At 41.9% G+C, this 19,301-nt stretch overlaps 1 protein-coding gene across 1 annotated transcript; it reads right to left on the reverse strand.

Annotated features, from left to right (window-relative positions):
* Nucleotides 1-821: 821 nt before the first annotated feature.
* On the reverse strand, nt 822-18,589 carry stra6 (signaling receptor and transporter of retinol STRA6; the record flags this gene model as incomplete). The annotated part of the gene is made up of 17 exons (XM_083762676.1): nt 822-1,045; nt 3,116-3,253; nt 4,451-4,614; nt 4,910-5,011; nt 5,341-5,458; nt 6,131-6,264; nt 7,815-7,890; nt 8,285-8,447; nt 8,926-8,987; nt 9,100-9,176; nt 10,196-10,263; nt 12,164-12,289; nt 13,761-13,927; nt 15,240-15,373; nt 15,513-15,595; nt 16,903-16,969; nt 18,522-18,589. The coding sequence occupies 17 exons, from the start codon at nt 18,587-18,589 to the stop codon at nt 822-824; spliced, it is 1,971 nt and encodes a 656-aa protein (XP_083618802.1).
* Nucleotides 18,590-19,301: the final 712 nt, after the last annotated feature.

Here is a 19,301-nt window from a genome sequence, read left to right on the forward strand (position 1 = left end):
TCGATGCATTAATTTGCAATCGTTACATTGTTAATCACGACGATTAGCCTACGTTGTTCAATCACAATATTATTTTTGTCCAATCAAATGTCACTTGAAAGCCGTCGTCACACAGTTGCCACATTTGGAGAACAGAAATCAAACGAGAGTAGGCAATGGGAATTTATACAATCATTTTAATCGAAAATATATTTAAAGTCTTATTTTCATAGAATTACTACAAAAGGACTGAAATGTAGAAATAAACCATGACATGTGGATATAACACAATTAAGAGGATCCTGTGTGGATGCTTGGCATTCATTTTCACAACTAGACAAGAAAGAAACCACACACTTTTGTCTCTCTCTCTCTCTCTTTTTGGAAGATAAAGTCCTACAAATAAAACAAAGCCATGGGCTTTATTTGTCTGGTTCAGGTTGTTTAAAGTCAATTACACAGAATAAGTGAAACATTTAATACCAATTCTCACAAAAACAGTCAAACATTACATTCTGTACATTCATAAATAGTCACAATCTAACCTCACGGAAATGGTTAGACAGTTCAGTGCCACACCAGCCTGCCTGCTGGACTAGAGCTCCTGGCTATCATACACAATGCAATGCAACACTTGGTTGGATATAGGCTGCACAGGATAGATATCGCATGCAGTAAATGCACAGTAAATTGGACTCTACTGAGGCACCAAGCTACAAATGCGCCAGACAATTGATATATGTCAGACTCATTTGTCCAAAAAAACATAAACCGGGAGAGCCTTTGCTCGCAAGAGAGACACACAATCCTTAACAGCCGGAGGAGGTGTGTCAGCGTCAGGTTCAGTCGCTGACTGCAGCCTCCGTCTCCTTGCTTCCTGCCTCCTTCTTGGTGAGGCTCCCGTTGAGAATGCTCTCTGCGGTGCAGTGGCGCTGCTGGAAGTGCTTCCTCGTGCCCACCAGCGACGGGTTGCTGACCAGGGTGTACAGGAGCTGCCAGTGTCCACGAGCCCTCTTAGCGTGGGACACTTTGTTCAGCTTCTTCTCCTTTTGGACCAGCTGGATCCCTAAGAACGTTCAGAATGCCACGTCAGCGCTGAGGTCTTTCCGGCAGACACATTCACGTCACAAGACTTCATGACGAGGGCTGTGTGAGTTATAGCAATCATGGCAATACCAAAATCTATAGTCTCATGATCAGCACATTAACCCATTCTGGGCGGGCACCCATTTTGGTGTCAGCATCATGTTATGCTTTAGCTATTGAAAAATAGCAGATCTACAAGCTCATATCGCGCCACCGAGTGGCGCGATACGAGCTTGTAGTTCTGCTATTTTTTGAAAAATCGAAGAGCGACTGACATTTTTAGAATCTGATCTCAGGTCAGAATGGGTTCATCAGACCAGTGTGTGTCCGGCGGAAACCTCGTATGAATCTGATCTCAGGTCAGAATGGGTTAAAACCACTACATAGTTGACCAGAGTCCCCTAGGGGTCTATACTGGGCCCCCTCCTTTATGCCTAGCGATGATTTTATTGGCTGAAGGTTTAAAAAGTGAGGACGCCAAAAGTGATTGGCCGGAATGTGATGTATGATGATAAGAGTGCCCCTAACTTCACACAAGTGATTTTCTTTCTCTCTACACCATGCAAACATTTGATGAAACTAGCCGATCCAAGCTCAAAACACGTCGCAACACAATGTATCTTGAGCTTGTATAGATCTGCAATTCTTGCCAAATATTGGCCCTAGAATACCAGAGTTCATATAAATAGTCTTTCCTTATCTAAGGAGAGTGTTGTAGATAAGGAAGGGTACAGCAGTTACTTCACAGAGTAATAAGGTGAAGCAATCCTATTATAATCCTCAGAGTGTGGTTTGGAGCATATTAATTAACTCATTTTGGACTGAGGCCGATTCTAAAAATGATTCTAAATCCTGACCTAAGTTTTCTGGAAAAAATCAAATATTTATATAGCAGCATCAAACATTTTTGAATACTGTACAGAACCCCAAGAGGGGTTCCCGTCCAGAAGGGTTAGAAGTTAGAACACCAAAAGGGGTTGTCGCCCAGAATGGGTTTTCTTGCCATTAGACACACTGAAAGCTTAAGCCCTGTGTGCCACATGAATATGAAACGGTCAATTAGACTCAATATACTAATCTGGAATCAGCTATTCTATGCCTGATTTCATAATTCAAGAGATTACTGATAATCAATGCATTGTTCTTTAGATGCAAAGTTGCAAACAAGTAATAACACCAATTGGTTTCTTTATTTTATTTTATTCCAGGCCTATTACAGGCAGCTGGTTTCCACTATGCTGTGTGAATACTAAAGCATTTGCAAATCTCTCTATGTTGTAGAGCCTCCAGTGACCATACATCATCTAGTGACACCGTGGCCATTTACCCTCACATGGAATGCCCTTATCATGGAATTCAACAACCACGTTGACCCACAAGACTTACCTAGAGTAGGCTACCAATTAGCAAATCATAATTGTTTCCCTCAGTACATTAACCACATAACCCCCCTTCTCCATCTAGCCTAAGCCAAATCTCTTCACTGAAAATAGCTGATCTACAATTGTCATGTTGTAAGCCTATACAAAAACAAGCACTTCTACATAAAAATAACACTGCCTTTCACAGTGGCTGAGCTCTAAATACAGCCATCACCATAAGGATGGCCCATTAGTCAAAGACAGGTCTGATTGAGGCCAGCAGTAGGATTGTAAATGATTCCATATGAAGACTCAATTTTCACAGACTAATTCAATCACAGCCACTGAAATCCCATTCCTTCTCTACGACGTGCAAAGACAGTGTTCATGATCTTATTATGTATTGAGTGACCTGTCAGTCTGTTTGAATTCTTTACACCTCAGGAGAAATTAAAGGTGTCACAGCCCTGTTATTTAAATAAAGATTATGCAGTATAACCCCCCCCCCCACACACACACACACACTTTCATTTTTTCCCAAATACTTTTGGTTGATTCCATTGACTAATCCAATAAAAACATTTACAATTCTACAGTCTTTACAAACCTGTAATTATGGAGATGTATACATTTCTATTATAAATGTATAACTCCTACTGTACAGTACAGCTCTACCAAGGCGTACAAACCTTCCTCTGCATCCCGCCCGCTAAGTGCAGCGTTGCCCCCCTGGCCGGCACACTGGAGCAGCATCCCACAGAAGGCCTTCATCACAGGATGAGACTGGCTCACCTCAATCTTTAGATAATGAGCATAACAGCGGTAGGCTGCGGAAACACAGAGGGTGGGGAATCACTGACTGGGCAAAAGCAATAAACACGAGGGGATTTCACCCAGGCCTGCCTCAGAGGCAATCACACCTAATAGCCATGATTGTTTTTTCAATCTCATCTATTCCTTTCCCAAACAAAAGATGTCTCATAGCTGCAACCATTTTTGTAATCGTCGTGCACGTATGTATTGTACTGTATTGTATAGAGATCATAAAGGGTTTGTTTTAACAAGCTTCTATAGTCTGTTAAAGTGGATGTGATTTCTGGCCTCTAAGTGGGCTCATTAGAGAAACATACATTTATAGTAAAGTGCTTTGCTTTGCACGATGATCTGAAAGCACTGTATCTGCAGCAATGGAGAGAAAATACAGATAATTAACAAGGTGGAAAAATAAACATACTGTAGGTGAAATAGTGTTCTGACCTGTATACTTCAGGTCAATATCTACATGTAATTCTTTATGATAAATAAAACAAAAATCCATTAATTAGGCACTGAAATCCATCATGAGATGCACACTTAAACATTACTATATGGTGATAAGTATTCAAAAACATTTCTACTGTATATGGTGATATACTATCTCACAGAAAGGTTCAAAATGGAACCAAACAGTTCTTTATAAAATAATTAAGTGAAGCGAGGGGCGCTTTTATCATCATACATCATCATGCGACATGCATCATCTCATTCCGGCCAATCACAATTTGCATCCTCACTGTCTTCAATTTTTGTGTTTGCACACTTTTATCTTCAATGTTTGTGTTTACGTACCCCTCAAAAAATGTATTTTTGAGAGTGCCTGTCAAGCGGTGTGAAGCCTGCTTCTTCTGACTTATATTAACACATACCCTGCAGATCACGACATTCCTGACTAATTGATAAAAAGATCTCTCCCTGCGGATCACGACATTCGCGACTTTTAAGACATACATGGTTTCCGTAGGACATCTGTGACACGTCACACGTTTGGATCACGTGACCGGGGGAAAAAACATTGACGCTCGATTCTCAGGGTGAGAATGCGGGTCAACCACACAGCTATACAAGAAAGCTGAAGAAAGCTATAAAAGCCATTTCCATGTTCCAACTGTTCTTTTGGCAAGTGTGTGGCCAAACAATTTTTGTGTGGCCACACAGGTGACACAACAGCTAGCTCACTGGGGTGGTTCAGACGGATATGTGCTCACCTGGGTCAAATACCTCCACATTGCGGTTCATCAGACTGATATCTGTGCGGCCCAAATGGACTATGTTGAACAGTGCTGTGATGACCATGCGCCATACTCCCAGCAGCACCCCAATCAGAACATTGACCGGAAACAGCAGGTAGGTCAGTAGAAACAGCACTCCCCTGCAAATAATTCAGGTTAGACCCACATTCGCTGCACAACACCCTCTTACGATTAAGCATAAAAGATGTTGACATGACCGTAACCTTTGAAACCCAAAAGTTAATCATCTCTTTGAGTCAACCTACTGATGATCATTCCCACCCAGCCATCCTTTCGACGTTGACCTACATAAAGTGTGCAGTCACCTACTTACAGTAGCATATTGTCATGCTGGAAAAGCTTACAAAAATAGTATACTTCAATAAAAGCATCATAAAACTGAATTTAAAAGATCCAGTACAGTAGCAGTTTTACCTGTTGTCTAGATCGCGTGTGCCTGCTGTCTTTTTAATGAAGAAAAACCTGGCAGAGATGTGTTGAAACAATACTGCTAAAAGCAGCATCAACCAGAAGGGCCTAAGACAACAGATACACAATCACACATCAATGGTGAGAAGAAAAGGTTACTCCAAAACACAAATTCCTTAATGAGAAGATAATATGAGAGGCCACAGTGGTTACTGAGCAGAGGATATTATAGAATGGAGTTTAGATATTGAAATTAGCAAGGCTGTGGATTCAGCAAAACAACAGTCAAGATATCACAAGCAGCATCAAGTAGTACACACTTCAATGCACACCAGGTCAGACAAAACGCAATTCAGTCCAGACTTATTAGATTGTAAATGAGGGTCTTAGCCATGCAGAATGTTGACAAGCAAAGATGAGTGTGCTCGAGCACCCACCACATGCTCCACAGCATCTTCAAGAGCATAAGATTCTGTCCATGCAAGATGGGCATGATGATGGAGAAGACAGCGATCAGTAGACAGAGAAAGAACACCATGGTCTGGATGATCATGCCTGTAGGGGAGACCAACTTTCAGTTCCAGACCTTGAATACATGAGTACATGAACCCCCCCTGTTAACACATTACAAGCACCCTCTAGGGAACCAGTGTCAGAGAAATCAGTGAAAAAACAAAGAAGAGGAGCAGCCATCTGACTAACCAGGAAGTGTAGCAATCCATAGCTGTTATGGTCTCCGATGGATACAATATTAGCAACCTGCGGTGGTAGCATCATTAGCTTAGCTTGTTTTCAGGGGTTACTATACTTTGATCCGACGGAGCATTGATCCGATCGACAACCTACCTCAAACCCTAACCCTAACCTCCCCCGGGGCAGACACCAAAACCTAACGCCAACCCTCTCCCGACCCCCAGCGCACCTCGGACCATTGCTCCTTTGGAGCAATGCTCCGTCGGATCATAGTATGCCTCCCGTTTTCAGGTTTTCTAAGGTCCAAAACATCCCATATTGACTGGGATAGAGCAGAAAAACAGCAAATAAGCACGGGTGTGTGCACGTCGGATGCAAAAAAGAAATCACATTAAATAATTTTTAAAAATCGAAATTTTTTATTTATGTTTTAATCCAAATTTAATCAAATCTCATAATCTCATTTTGGCACAGTGGGGTACAGTAGCTATTAACGAGATTTTCTCGTTTCAGCACAGATTGTGTTTTAAGTACCGAAGCAGAAGTGTGCTGCCGTGAAGCTGGTGTATCCCATCCAGCAGACCAGAGCAGGGCGGGACGGCCTGATACTCCTCTGGCAGTTGTACACGTTATAGATGTCTCCTCTGTACAGGCTCCTCAGGTTTGACCTGGGGGAACATCAACATTACTATGACTGTAGATTAGAGACACTCGGCCACAGATCGGTGATCGGCCGATATTCACTCCAAATGAGTCGAACGGTGATTTACCCTATCGTGTACAGGCTTTAGTTCCGAACTTCGAATACTATTGGTCCAATTAGACCGACAATCTACTTCAAACCCTAACCTAACCTGTGTGTGCACTGTGCATACCACCCTATCTGGAGAAACCTTTTACACCAGTTAAGTGGTATAAAAGTAAAATCAGATATATCATTTTGCATCTTTGTGACAACTTACTCCCCACACACACAGGAACAATTTTGACATGGGGTTTTGACATAATAATTTTGGAAATGTTCAAATTTGCCCATTACGCACAAGATCAGTATTGGTGGTATCGGTATTGGCCGATCATGAGAAAAACAAATGTGAATGCCTGTAAAGCCATGAATATAAAATAACTGGACATTGCTTAAAAATGAAAGCCCTATGTGTTTTACCCTGTGTGTTGTAAAAACTAATTCGTCATTAGCTGCACAAATTTAGCCTGGCATTGCTACAGTAGACCATAATGGGATCATGTCCAACGTGGGGCATGTGTGAGTGATCCCACATGATCAGTCTGGCAGTGCCAGGCTAGCACAATTAGGTGACAAATTAAGAAGGAACAAGTGTAAATTGCAACTCAACTGAATACTCAATTAAGAAACTAATTCCTTTCAATAAGGCATCATTAGCGTAACAAATTAAATGTCTCATCTTAATAACCATTTACATTCTTCCTGCAGTCAATGTTCTTCTCTGGGTAATTACAGTATGCAACTCTTTGCGTGACATTAACTGCAATCTGTGTCATTACTCAAAGAGAGATGATGGAACCTTTACCGATTTTGGACCTAACTCCATTTTGTTCTGATGAGACTAGTAAGGCACAAAATTTGTCTTCTGTGTACTTAAGAGTGTGCAAACTGCATATAAAGGTACGCCCAATGACATCAGATGCTGGTGACCCTTTCCTGGCTCTAAATACACAGAAGACACAGGGTATTTTTGCCACACTATCTATAGGATTTACTACAATAAAGAATATAGAGGCCCAGGCCGTAGCGTAACGGTCTGGGCACCGGACTGGTGATCCAGTCGCGGTGTGCCGCGGGTTCGACTCCCGGACCCGACACGGCCCTTACCGCATGTCATCCCCCCATCTCTCTCCCGTTTCCTGTCAGCCTACTATCTGTCCCTTAAAAAATCAATAAAAGGCGTAAGCCGCAAAAAGATATCTTTAAAAAAAAAGAATATAGAAAGAGTATAGAGGCAGTCATACTGTTCTATTGTAGCCTCGCGTAGTGATACTAATATCATTGCGTGGATATTAGTCTCGTCCCTCTCAGTGTTAGATTTGTTTTCTGCAATGTCCCGCCCCATATTTGCATACTGGGTCCTGGTTGGTTAGCCGTGAATTTCAGCCGTGAAGTCCTCCCACAATTGCGAGGGGCCAGACTTCATCTGCCTGGGGGCAATAGGCAGATGAAGGCTTTTATTGTGAAACTTACCGATGCAGAACCATGGATCGCATGAGCATAGCCAGGTTCACTAGGCAGGCCAGGGTCATGGCGGAGATATAACACACTGCGAAAACAATACGACAGAACACCACATAGGCTGTTTACTCAGTTATTGACATTCAGCTCAATCAGCAGAAATCTGTTTCTGCTGACCAAGAGTCCATCCTATGTGAACAAAGCATGATGTGAATCAGTGGCCCGTATTGCTGAGCTCAACTAATCCAGCTTGCCTTTGACCTTGTTTAAAGAAAATATGGGTTATTAATCAGCATGGTCTGATAATTGTACTGGGGAAATGCCCGCGGAGACAGCTTGTCTGAGACGGCAAGTGAAACTGGACTCGGATGTGATATTACCACCGAAGTAATATACAGAAATTCCAATTAATTCAGTAAGTGATCAATACGAGCTGTGTACATCCCCATCGATGAATGGCTCGATTCCCGGCATCCACTCACCTTCCACACACCACATATAGTGGACCACTATCCGGACCACTTCCGCATTGTCTGGAGACAGATTGATCCTAAAACCTTGAAGCAAGTAGGCAATTTCTTCTGTGACTCCCATGCGGGCGATCTGGAGGGTTGGCACCACTGCCAAAAGCAGCAGGAGCGCCATCTAAGAGAGGGACGTTCATTTTAGTTTGAATGTGTATGACAACTGCATACTCTTTCTTGGTGATGAAGCGGTTTAAGAGGAGCGTAGCACACCTTTACTACAGGAAACAGTGCATACGTGTGGATTATGCTATATGAATGGATGTATGAATGGATGTACTGTATGTGTGGATGGATGAATGATTTAATGTCATACCACACAAGTGGCCCATGTCACATGGGATTACAAGACACTGATATTACGTATTCCAACTATTTCAGTTTACAGTACCACTAAACTTCACAATACAGAATGAACATTATCCTCTTAATAAGACTAGTACCAGTAAACACACAACAACATAATATATAACATATTGTAAGTATAGAGACCAAAATAAAGGAAACATTGATGGGAGTGCATGGGAGATTGTGGCTACCATTATTGTCTAAAGTAAACTATGAGTCTAGTAGTCTACAATAATAGATTATGTTACTACCTGGTATACAGCGATAAATGACACAACAGCAGATATTGCCAACTTCAGTGGAAACCGGAAAACTGGTGGGTAAAACAAGTTGTGTGTGAGATTTGGAAGGTGACAAATAAACCATCATCAGCTAATGTAAAAAAAAGAAAGAAAGAAAAGAAAATACACAGGAGACATATTCACCCTCTTCTGGTGTATAAATATAGGGCTTCACTGCATCCTTTATCCTCTCAGCAAGTGTAGGTTTCTCTGTGCTAGACCTGAGGAGGAAATACTTAATTACTTATACTGGTTTTTGGTTAAAACATAAGCTTCATCTCACATTTCACTGGATCTATGATGATTGAGAGTAAGGCACTCAACAGGATACAAGAGCTTCCTCCCATATTCCTTTGGACATCCTAATCTATTTCCACCCCCCCCCCCCCCCCCCCATGTCTACTCAATATGTTGCACACCCAGGTAACCCCCAAAAGCAGGATGGAAACGACGTCTTTCCTAGCACCCATTCACCATGATGGCATCAGGAAATTTATTTTCGTTTGCATCACTGACAGGCTATTTGCATTCCAGGGACAATCTGCTGCAAGATCCATTCATGAGTGTTAGAACTTAGACGTGCAGACTAATGCATTAATTATTGGTCTGCACAAAGACATTCCCACTACTGTCAAAGAAACCTCAAAAATCAACCAACCATCTGACTGGGCTTTTGTAATATAATAATACTAGTATTCATATAATTATGCGAAAAGATACAGTACATACCGTTTGATTTAAAAAATACTTTTCTGATATATATACAGTACATACACTCAATATATTAATATATCGATCATTCTTTTCTTTTTAGATAACACCACTTACCTCTTTTCCAGTGGTAACTAATTGGCAAGTGACTGGTTTAAGCCAAGTGGATTTCATTTTATTTGCATTATTATGCAGGCAATCATGTGGAAACCCTTGTTGATTGTATCTGAACAGTGGATAGTTCCCTGTATATGGGAAACCCCTGCTCCTACAACAGTGTCACGGAGTGTCACTGAAATGTGTCTATTAGAAATGTCTTCCCTGCGCTTTGTTTGGTGACCTAGTACACTTACAAATATTAATCAAACTATATATATTTTTTAAGTGCGGTATACTGACATAACTTGGCCTAGTTAAATAGTAGCTGACCATTAGAACAAGTTTGATGAACCTCAAGATGTGTTTCACCATGGACAGTGTTGGTGTAATGTAATGTGTGACAACAATCCATCTGAAAATGGATTCTCACCTGATGTTAACTGGCTTCTTCTTAAGGATTGTTTTCACGTAGTCTTTATAGTAGCTGCTGTTTAGATCCTAGCAAATAAGAAACAATAGGAACAGTAAAGGGTAGTTCAGACTGCTGGGATGTCATAATGCTTAAATGTATGCTCGTTTTCGTATAACGTTGTCGCACGACGAGAATAGACCTACAAGCTCACAGCGCATGCGGATGTGACGTGTTGTGAGCTTGTACGTTGGCTATTTTCGGCGCACGACAATGTCATACGACAAAGTTTAAATCGGGCTAAAGCGGTTTATTCTCGTCTCAAATATTTGTTCTGAAATAGGCTTATGGAATAAACATTTTGGCCCTATTTTCGTCAGTGCTAAACCCCTTATCCCTAAAATTCTTTGCCTTTTTTTACTATATTGAAACACATTTTTGAATAGTTCAAGCTCAAGCTACAAGCTCACGTGTTGATGTAGATTGGCTAGTTGAACAATTTTAATGTTTTTAAAAATAGTAAAAACAAGGCAAAGAAGTTTAGGGATAAGGAGTTTAGCACTGACGAGAATAGGGCCCTTTGTTTGGCAATTCTGAACAAATTGATGTGTTTTCCAAGACTGTTTATTTTTTTCTTTATTTGAGCTCATACCAGGTGGATCTCAGCTTGAATGCGTGTCAAATTCCAACATTCTCGTCTGTATAGTGAAGCGAGTGTGGGTGAGGAAACATCATGGAGGCATCATGGTATTGGAGGACGTGTGTGAGGTGTTTATGTAAAACTATGGCTTACAACGTGTAAAACACTGTATGCTCTGTGGTGTGATGATAATCTGGATGTTTATCAAGCATAAATCATAAAAAAAGGTTAGCATTTCATAATTTACTCATTGTTGAATGAGTTGCCAAAATGTGAACATCGTAAGGCTGGTGGTCTTTAGGATTATGTCTACAGCGGTGAGTGAGCAGGGGCAGGGAAAAGGAAAGGAAAGGTACTATGTTTACCCAGGGTAACTGGACTAAGCATCAGATACTTGTTTACAGCCAGGCCCTGATTTTTTCATAGAACATTTCATGGTAGTGGTTCAATGCCTAATTTTTAACGTGTCGGACCGCTGATTCGAACTGGCGACCTTCCGGTATCAAGACCGCTCCGCAATCCGCTCGGCCACCGCTGCCACAGGGGCCGGGCATGAATCAATCCCATTCCCATCCGAGACAAAAATCGCCTCACCACAGTTTTGTCACAACCATGCAGAGATTAGCATGAAATAAACACTGCATTGTGCCTACATAAGAGTGAAAACAACATAACCTTTTTTTTGTAATCTGGTCGGGTGCATAACGTAAACCAATTACATGAAATCTGCTTAAAATGATTAGGCCACTGCCTGGTATGCTGCTCTGGAGCTCACTCTCCCTCTGCCTAGCTGGTGTGAGCACACCAGCACGGTAAGCTTAGTGCTTAACTGGCTGCTTATGACGGTTTCTCATGTGCACAGAATCAGACAAGAATTGTTGTGCCTTTTCATTCTTTTCTTTTTTCTTTACGAGTCAGTGCATTTTAACAACTTTCATTCCCATTTTGGGCATGACATTATGCCCAAATTATGCCCCCCCTCGAAATCTTCAAAAATGGCAGATCTACAAGCTCACAAGGCATTACAATGCGAGATTGTAGATTTTCGCTATTCATTGTAACTTTCCCAAGAATAACCACTTATCATTTTTTGAGGGGCTATATTCAGCTATTAGTGTAGATTGTTGTCATAACACAAACATTAAATGCCATTAACAATGAATAGAGAATTGTAGACGAGCAAATCGGCTATTTTTGTCCTAAATGGTTTAAGAGCGCCCCTCACTCAGGTGTGATTTTTAATATCAAAGGTAGCAAAATTAACAATTGTGCAATTGTGCATGTATAGTACATGGGTTCCTCCTTTTCTCTTCTCGACAAACAAGCATACACTCAACTGAAACACTCACCTCTTTGCCAGAGTTGTCCTCGGTGCCCTTCAAGCCCTTGAATAAAGCCAGTGGATACTGGAAGCTAAGGAATGCTAGGCAGGCTATCTGAGGCAGACTGGAGAAAAGCGAGTAGTATTTGTGGATCTGCAAAGAGAAATATAGGAAATCTTCATCCATCTATGAGAGTGTCTGTCTGTCTGTGTCAGTCAGTCAGTCAGTCAGTCCACGGAGCTAATCTTGCAAGCCGCCACTGGCCCAATCACTGCCAAACTTTGTATGCATGCTGCCTGTAGGCCACAGAAGTACCTTTTCCCCTATTGAATATATTTAACTCTTTTATAATGGAAGTCAATGGGGTCTCTGATCAGGCTAAAACGTTGCACAAAATTGAAGTCACATTGGAGTCAACGACTGACGTCTTAAGACAATGGCCACAGGAAGTCCGAGATCCACACTGGACCCATGCCATTCCCACGTGGTTCTCATCATTGAGCAATTTTTTTTATATGTGACCATGCCATTAAAAATAATTACAATAGCAAGGTATAACAATTAACACAACAAAAGAACAGCAATTACAATAGACCGTACGACGTGTGGGAACGTCATAACTAATCCAACCGACGGGTTGCTAGCGCATTTTCATTGATATAACGAGAGAAATATATTCAGATTTTTTTCAGTTGGCCACTTGGCCTCTCCTTCTGCACCATACTCCTTGCTGTTTCGCGCATGCGCGTTGCCGTTTACTTCCCTGTTTAACACTTTGTACTCAAGTACATTTTGGATTCCGGACTTCTACTTGTAACAAAGTATTTCTATATTGCAGTATTTATAGTATACTTTCACTTAAAAAGTACACCACTGCCCGTCAGTACAAAAGTAGGACCAACAGGGTGCCCCAGGGGGTTTAGCACCAGGAGAAGACCATGGCACAACGACAAGGCTTTCACTGAAAAGACACTAAAGAGATTAACTGTGACAAACCCCCTCTATTAAGACAAAACTACAGAGCCGATTGTTTCAAGTCAGTCATGAGCATTCACGGCTTAAAACATCCACACAATACAGCACCTGTGCAAAGTCTAAGGGCAGCTAAGCTAGAAGACGTGAGCTGTGAAGATGAAATCATGTGACCGTGAATCCAAACAGACAGCCTTGCACTCTTGTATTATGATCACATCTCCTGCATATCACACAGACCCGGCTTTGGTCTCGCGTCAACGGGTGTCCAGACGAGAACAAACCGGCGGTTGTCTTTGCAATAATCCCTGAAGGCGGGACAAAATGAGTCACTACAGAGACTTCAGAGAGCTAGGTAGCCCTCTAAACAGGGGGAGCATGCTGACAGGAAACTGTCAGTGTTAGGGCCGATTCATACTCCTATTTTCCCGCATTTTCGGCGCTGTAGTGCCGAAATGATTTCGGCTCGTCAGAAATTTTCAGTAGCACCGAAGAGCCGACTTTAGGACGGTACCCGCCCCCCCCGAACCCAAAATGCCGTCACATTGTAGGCCCGGGACTCCACTCCCATGAAGCACACATTATCACCGTACAGCTACCGAGTGCGATATGCGAGTAATCTGTTACACAAAATAATGCAAACCATGCTTACCTGAGGTGTCTTTGGGCAGTCGATTTTTTGCCAGACCAGTACAATGAAATGCGTCCACGATAACAGGCTACCAAGGACATAGCCAACTTTATTACGTAAGGTGCCACATGCCAGGAGAGGGTAGTAGAGCACGGGGTAGTATATCACAGCCAGAATCATCCAATTCTCTGCAAATACAACAGAGGAATGTGTTAGGAATCAGAGTAATGTGTGTACAAATCCAATATATTAAGTACTGCTTGGAATCTGTAGACTATTATCCACTTCACTTCACATCCAAATATACTTATTACTCCCCTCCCACCACCGCCACCCACCCACACACCCACACACACACACAACTGGAGACACCTTTTAAAAAAAACTGTGTGTCCCCATATATGGGTCATGGACACATTTTTATGGGTCGCGAGTAAAAATGTAGACTATAGTTCAAACGCTATGTAACAGTCATATCTCTATGACTATTGAGAACACTGTTTTCACAGTTTGGAGATTGTATGCAATTTAATTTCAGAATAAACTAAATAAATAGTCTAGTCTGGGAAAAGAAAGAGGGAAAAAATGATTGAAAGAAGGTCCAGTCCAACAGTCCAGGCCCTACAACAGTAAGTATAATAGAAACAAAATATTCTTTAAGTAACACCAGTTGCTTATACGGCTCTTGTAGTGATGGATCAGTGTGTGGCACCTGATATATAGTGTATTGTTCAGTCTGCTGTCAACCAAACATTGCTTTTGGACTCATGCCCACCTCTTCAAAAGGGGCCGGTGGTGAATCACATTCATATGATACATTTTATTGAACAGTGTCTCACAAAATGAGCAACGTTTCCCAGACTTGGGTGGTCTGTGAAAAGCTTTACATTTTACATTAAGTATACACCATCATAAAATTAAAACACAAAACTATTACTGTTTACACCATTACAACTAAACTACTAATAAGGTTTAAGCTAATAAACAATAACCAATAACGCAAGGTAATGCAAGCTAAAAGAAATACAAGCTAAGGGGGATTTCCTCATGCTGTGAAAGGTTGCTTGTGGCAAGAATGTACAAAAGAAAAGATCAGACCCGTCTGAACTGAATGGTACTGTACTGTACTGCACTAGCCTCCCGTGTGTGTGTGTGTGTGTGTGTGTGTGTGTGTGTGTGTGTGTGTGTGTGTGTGTGTGTGTGTGTGTGTGTTAGCCCAAACCACACCAAAGGGTCGGGTTGGGACAAAACAGCTTTTAAGGTAGACCACACCAATGCAACTCATTGCACCTCAATGAGTTGCATTGGTGTGGTCTACCTGAAAAACCGTTTTGTCCCAACCCGACCCTTTGATGCGGTTTGGGCTTTAGGCTGCACAAATGCTATTTCCGTACTCGGACAGACAGAGAAACACAAACACAGGGACAGACACAGGAACACACATAGCTGTCTATAGGAGTGACTAGCACCACTCAAAAAGAACAAAGATGACCTCCTCACGTTTGTTCTGGGAGTCTGTGATGAAAGGGAGGGGGTTTGGTGACATCACTAGGCCACACAGTTTGCAGAAGAGAACTCCAAACACCGCTACTGCCAGGCCCTTGTGCTGGGTATGGTCCAAAAAGTTTACAGGACTGAGGATTCAAAGCAACATCAAGTATTTAGAGTATACATACTACCAATTACACATTCAATAGACATTTTTATTATAGAGCACAACTGATCAAAGTGATTTTTGGAGAAATATAGGTGGAAATTAAGACACCGCCTCACCTAAGTAAACCTGGAAATCCTTTCTGTCCATCTGACAGCTTCATGCGTCTGGCTAAGATCGCTAGGACCAGCATGACTACGAGCTAGAACACAAGAGATACCTCGGTTAAACCCAACACTCCTTCGGCTAAAAACAGCCATAGCCACCATCACAAATGTGATGAGGTCATCATCACATTTGGACTTTCGTGCAAAACTAATGCTTATATAGGTTGTCAATGGTAGCCCAACGTTCAACCCCTGAAATGTTCAATACAACAACTTTTAATGTAATTTGGATGACAACTAAGGATCATAAAAAACCTTGAACGATTAAGATTTTTGGGTCAGGCCCCTTTTTAGCTTAGATTGACTGGCCCCATATAGCCGTCTTCTGCCCCAGAACAAAGTACCCTGCGCAGTATAGTGAAGTTAACACACTCCAGGGTTCAGTCTGGCTCAAGCCGGATTTGTGTTTCATTGTACAATGGTGTCACAGAAACGCTGAAACTAGCCAATCTACAAGGTCACAATAATGCGACTCGTGAGCTTGTGCATGGGCTATTTTCAGCATGCCTTCATATGACAAAGCATAAATTAGGCATAAGACTGGTTCAGGCCCAAAACAAAGAGAGGGGAGGTCATGCCACAGAAGACTAAACCCTGATTCTCTTCATTAGAGAGCTCTCCTTGGATCCGATCTGAATGATTGACATAAATCAGTTTAGGAAACACACTGCTGGAGAAATACCCATTCAATGACATGGGCCAATTACAAAGAATCTTTTTAAACCGACAGTTTTTCACTGAGTTTTTCACATTGGCTACTACTATTTGCAACTGAATGGCTGGAAAGTCAAAATGAAGATTTTACATATAGTACATATAGTACATGCATACACCTTCCCTAATGATTATATCTGGTTTCAGTATTTATTTAGCTATATATATATATAGCTAAACAAGCACATTGACATAACATACTACTGGTATGTGCAGCATACTGTCTATTGTTGAAGGCAATGGGCTTTATTGTATGAAATATTAGCTGAGTTCGACAATTTTTTGCTTTGACTACTTTGCCAACACTTAGTCCACAGCAGGTCACTTTGTTCAGAATTAGCTTATGCACGGAGCGACTGCACATTATTTTCTCTATATAATCCGGATTATATCAAGTAATTAAACAAAGCAAAGGAGTGTTACAGTCATGCATTTCATAATCTCAATGACAAAATCTAACCTAATCGAAATCGAAATCTAATCACGATGACGACATGATTAACATTAGAATGACATGGCTTGATAGGCTACCACACACACACACACACACACACACATACACCATGAATAAATGACAGAGGGTGACAGGACAGACAAATCCGGGCTAACAATACGAGAAGGGACTCACAGATATTGCCGAGATACATATATGGTAGAGCCTGTCATTGGCAGTGGGGTCACAAGGTAGAATTTCTCTGGAGAAAAAAAAAAAAGAAAAACCACCAATTTACAATTTAAACATTTAGCAGACTTAATTTACAGTATTCAAGAACAAAAACTTGGCAATACATAAAAATCATGAATCATACGTAAACTAATAACCAAACGATGATAAGCTGCTTGAGTGTAACTACAAGGCACTTGGCTCATGGAACACAAACCCACTCCTCTGTGAACCACTCACTTCCAACTGGAAACTTTGCCACTGGCTTTGTATAGCTCTCTCTCTTTGTATAGCAGAGATTTGTATTTAAACCAGATTGGTTTCAACGTGACACAGGAAAACAACAAATGTGTGTACAGACTGTACACTCATGTTCCCAACTTCCCATACATACACCAGAGGAGTTGGAAAGCATGCTGGTGGGATAGTAATTACAAGTCTCATGATATACAGTTGTTCGACAAAGTCTATTGTTGTGTGACATGCACCAACGCATGGTGCCTTTTTCTTCTTAGCCTATGTAGCCTATGGGCGTGTGTAGTTGGCAGCTTCTTGCATGGATGTCATTACATTTTTCACAGCAGTGTCTTAGCTGTCCAAACATTGGGTTCATTCATAACTTGGCACGCCGAACGATAGAACACACTATGGCAGCAACCTGAGCCATTTAGCACATTTACAGCTCTGTATAATTCAGAGCATCATATAATCTCGGAATTCTCAGGACATATTGAACATTCTGGCTATAGGAAGGAGGTGCAGCAGTAAAATGTAAATGTTAACCGGTGCCACGAACGATGTGCCTGATAATAACTTGATGTGTTTAAAACGTTGTCATAATCTCCCCATGATCATATCTGACCCCCTTTTCAAGCCAATGAAATTGGAGCACCAAGCTTTTTCTTATAGCAGAGAGAGGCAGACTAGATGGATCCAGGAAGACTTACAGTGGAAACCCTTCATGGTGTCTGTCTGGCTGTTTGTGTTGTGGGATGGGCCCAGCAGCCCTGAATTACAGTATGTTATCCAAGGGAATGTAATACTGGACATTGTTCACTGGCCTTTTTTTTATTATCTGGACTAATATCTAGTTTAGTGCTGCATTTCTGTTAACAAAATGATTTCATTTCTGACAAAAAAAAGCATTCCAGTCGTAAATCAGAATGGCCTTTGAATACATCCATATTGAATAGTTTGGCTTAGTTGTAGTTTCAAATACAATATATCGTTGAGCCCATAGTATGAATAGGTACTGTATATGCTACAGTACTGGTTTGCCCCTTCACCCCCTAAATCCATTATCCCACTACAAATGTTAAGACATAACAGCAGATTTAACAAGCACTGTTACGTCTACACACTGCATACACTGTGTACCGCTTATTTCTCATGGTTGGCGGTCTTGGGCTTTAGCCTAGCAGCTATATTCCACTGTGTAGAGGTCATACAAACTTTTATGAGTGCTTGAATATGTATGCCACTTAAGTAAATAGGGATTAGGGAAGGAGATCAAAGGCAGAACACACAAACATCCTCATCAAACTAAGAAAGCGAACATGGTTAAAGTGTATGTGTATACTTACTCAATCTGAACTCTGGGTGGGTATGGCTCTAGATCAGGGTACTCATAGTCTGTTATAGTGTCCCCCATCGTGCAGTCTCTAATTCAAACAGATCCTTATGACGAGAATAAGACACTGTTCACCGGTGGTCCCCCAAACTCTTCAAGTGGTGTGGTCTTCCTGAAGGAAGGAAGGGGGGAAACCTTTCTCCCAAGTTGAGCTACAAGTGCCTCGTGTGGTGGTGGTGGTTGTCTTTGTCCCCCCTGTCTGGTGTCTGGTCTCCTCTCCCTCAGCTCTCTCTCTCACTCTCCTGGCTCTCAGGCTGTATTCAGGTGGCCCTGGTCCCACTGCGGAGCTGAGAGTGATGTGACAAGTCCTGGCTGCAGCGTGCCACCCCCTCTCTCTCTCTCACACACACACACACACACACACACACACACACACACACACACACACACACACTTCAGGGCCCAACTTTTTCAGATGAGGATTACAACCACACTGGAGAGAGAGAGAGAGAGAGAGAGAGAGAGAGAGAGAGAGAGAGAGAGAGAGAGAGAGAGAGAGAGAGAAATATTCAGTGTTTGTAGTAGCCAATCTGCTGGGCCACCTGAAGCTTTACACCCAGGGATTAGATGTAAAGTTATTTGGACCTGTGGCTGGTGGTGAGAGGGGGGCGAGGTGTTTTAGACTTATAACCCCCCCCCCCCCCCCCCCCCCCCCCCCCACAGCTAGGATGGTGTGGGTTGCTGCCTGGACAGGACAGGGACAGCCAATCAGATCAGTGACAACAGGGAAATT

The sequence above is a fragment of the Protomyctophum parallelum genome (genome assembly GCF_964188405.1).
Source record: "Protomyctophum parallelum genome assembly, chromosome: 4".
Lineage (NCBI taxonomy): Eukaryota > Metazoa > Chordata > Actinopteri > Myctophiformes > Myctophidae > Protomyctophum > Protomyctophum parallelum.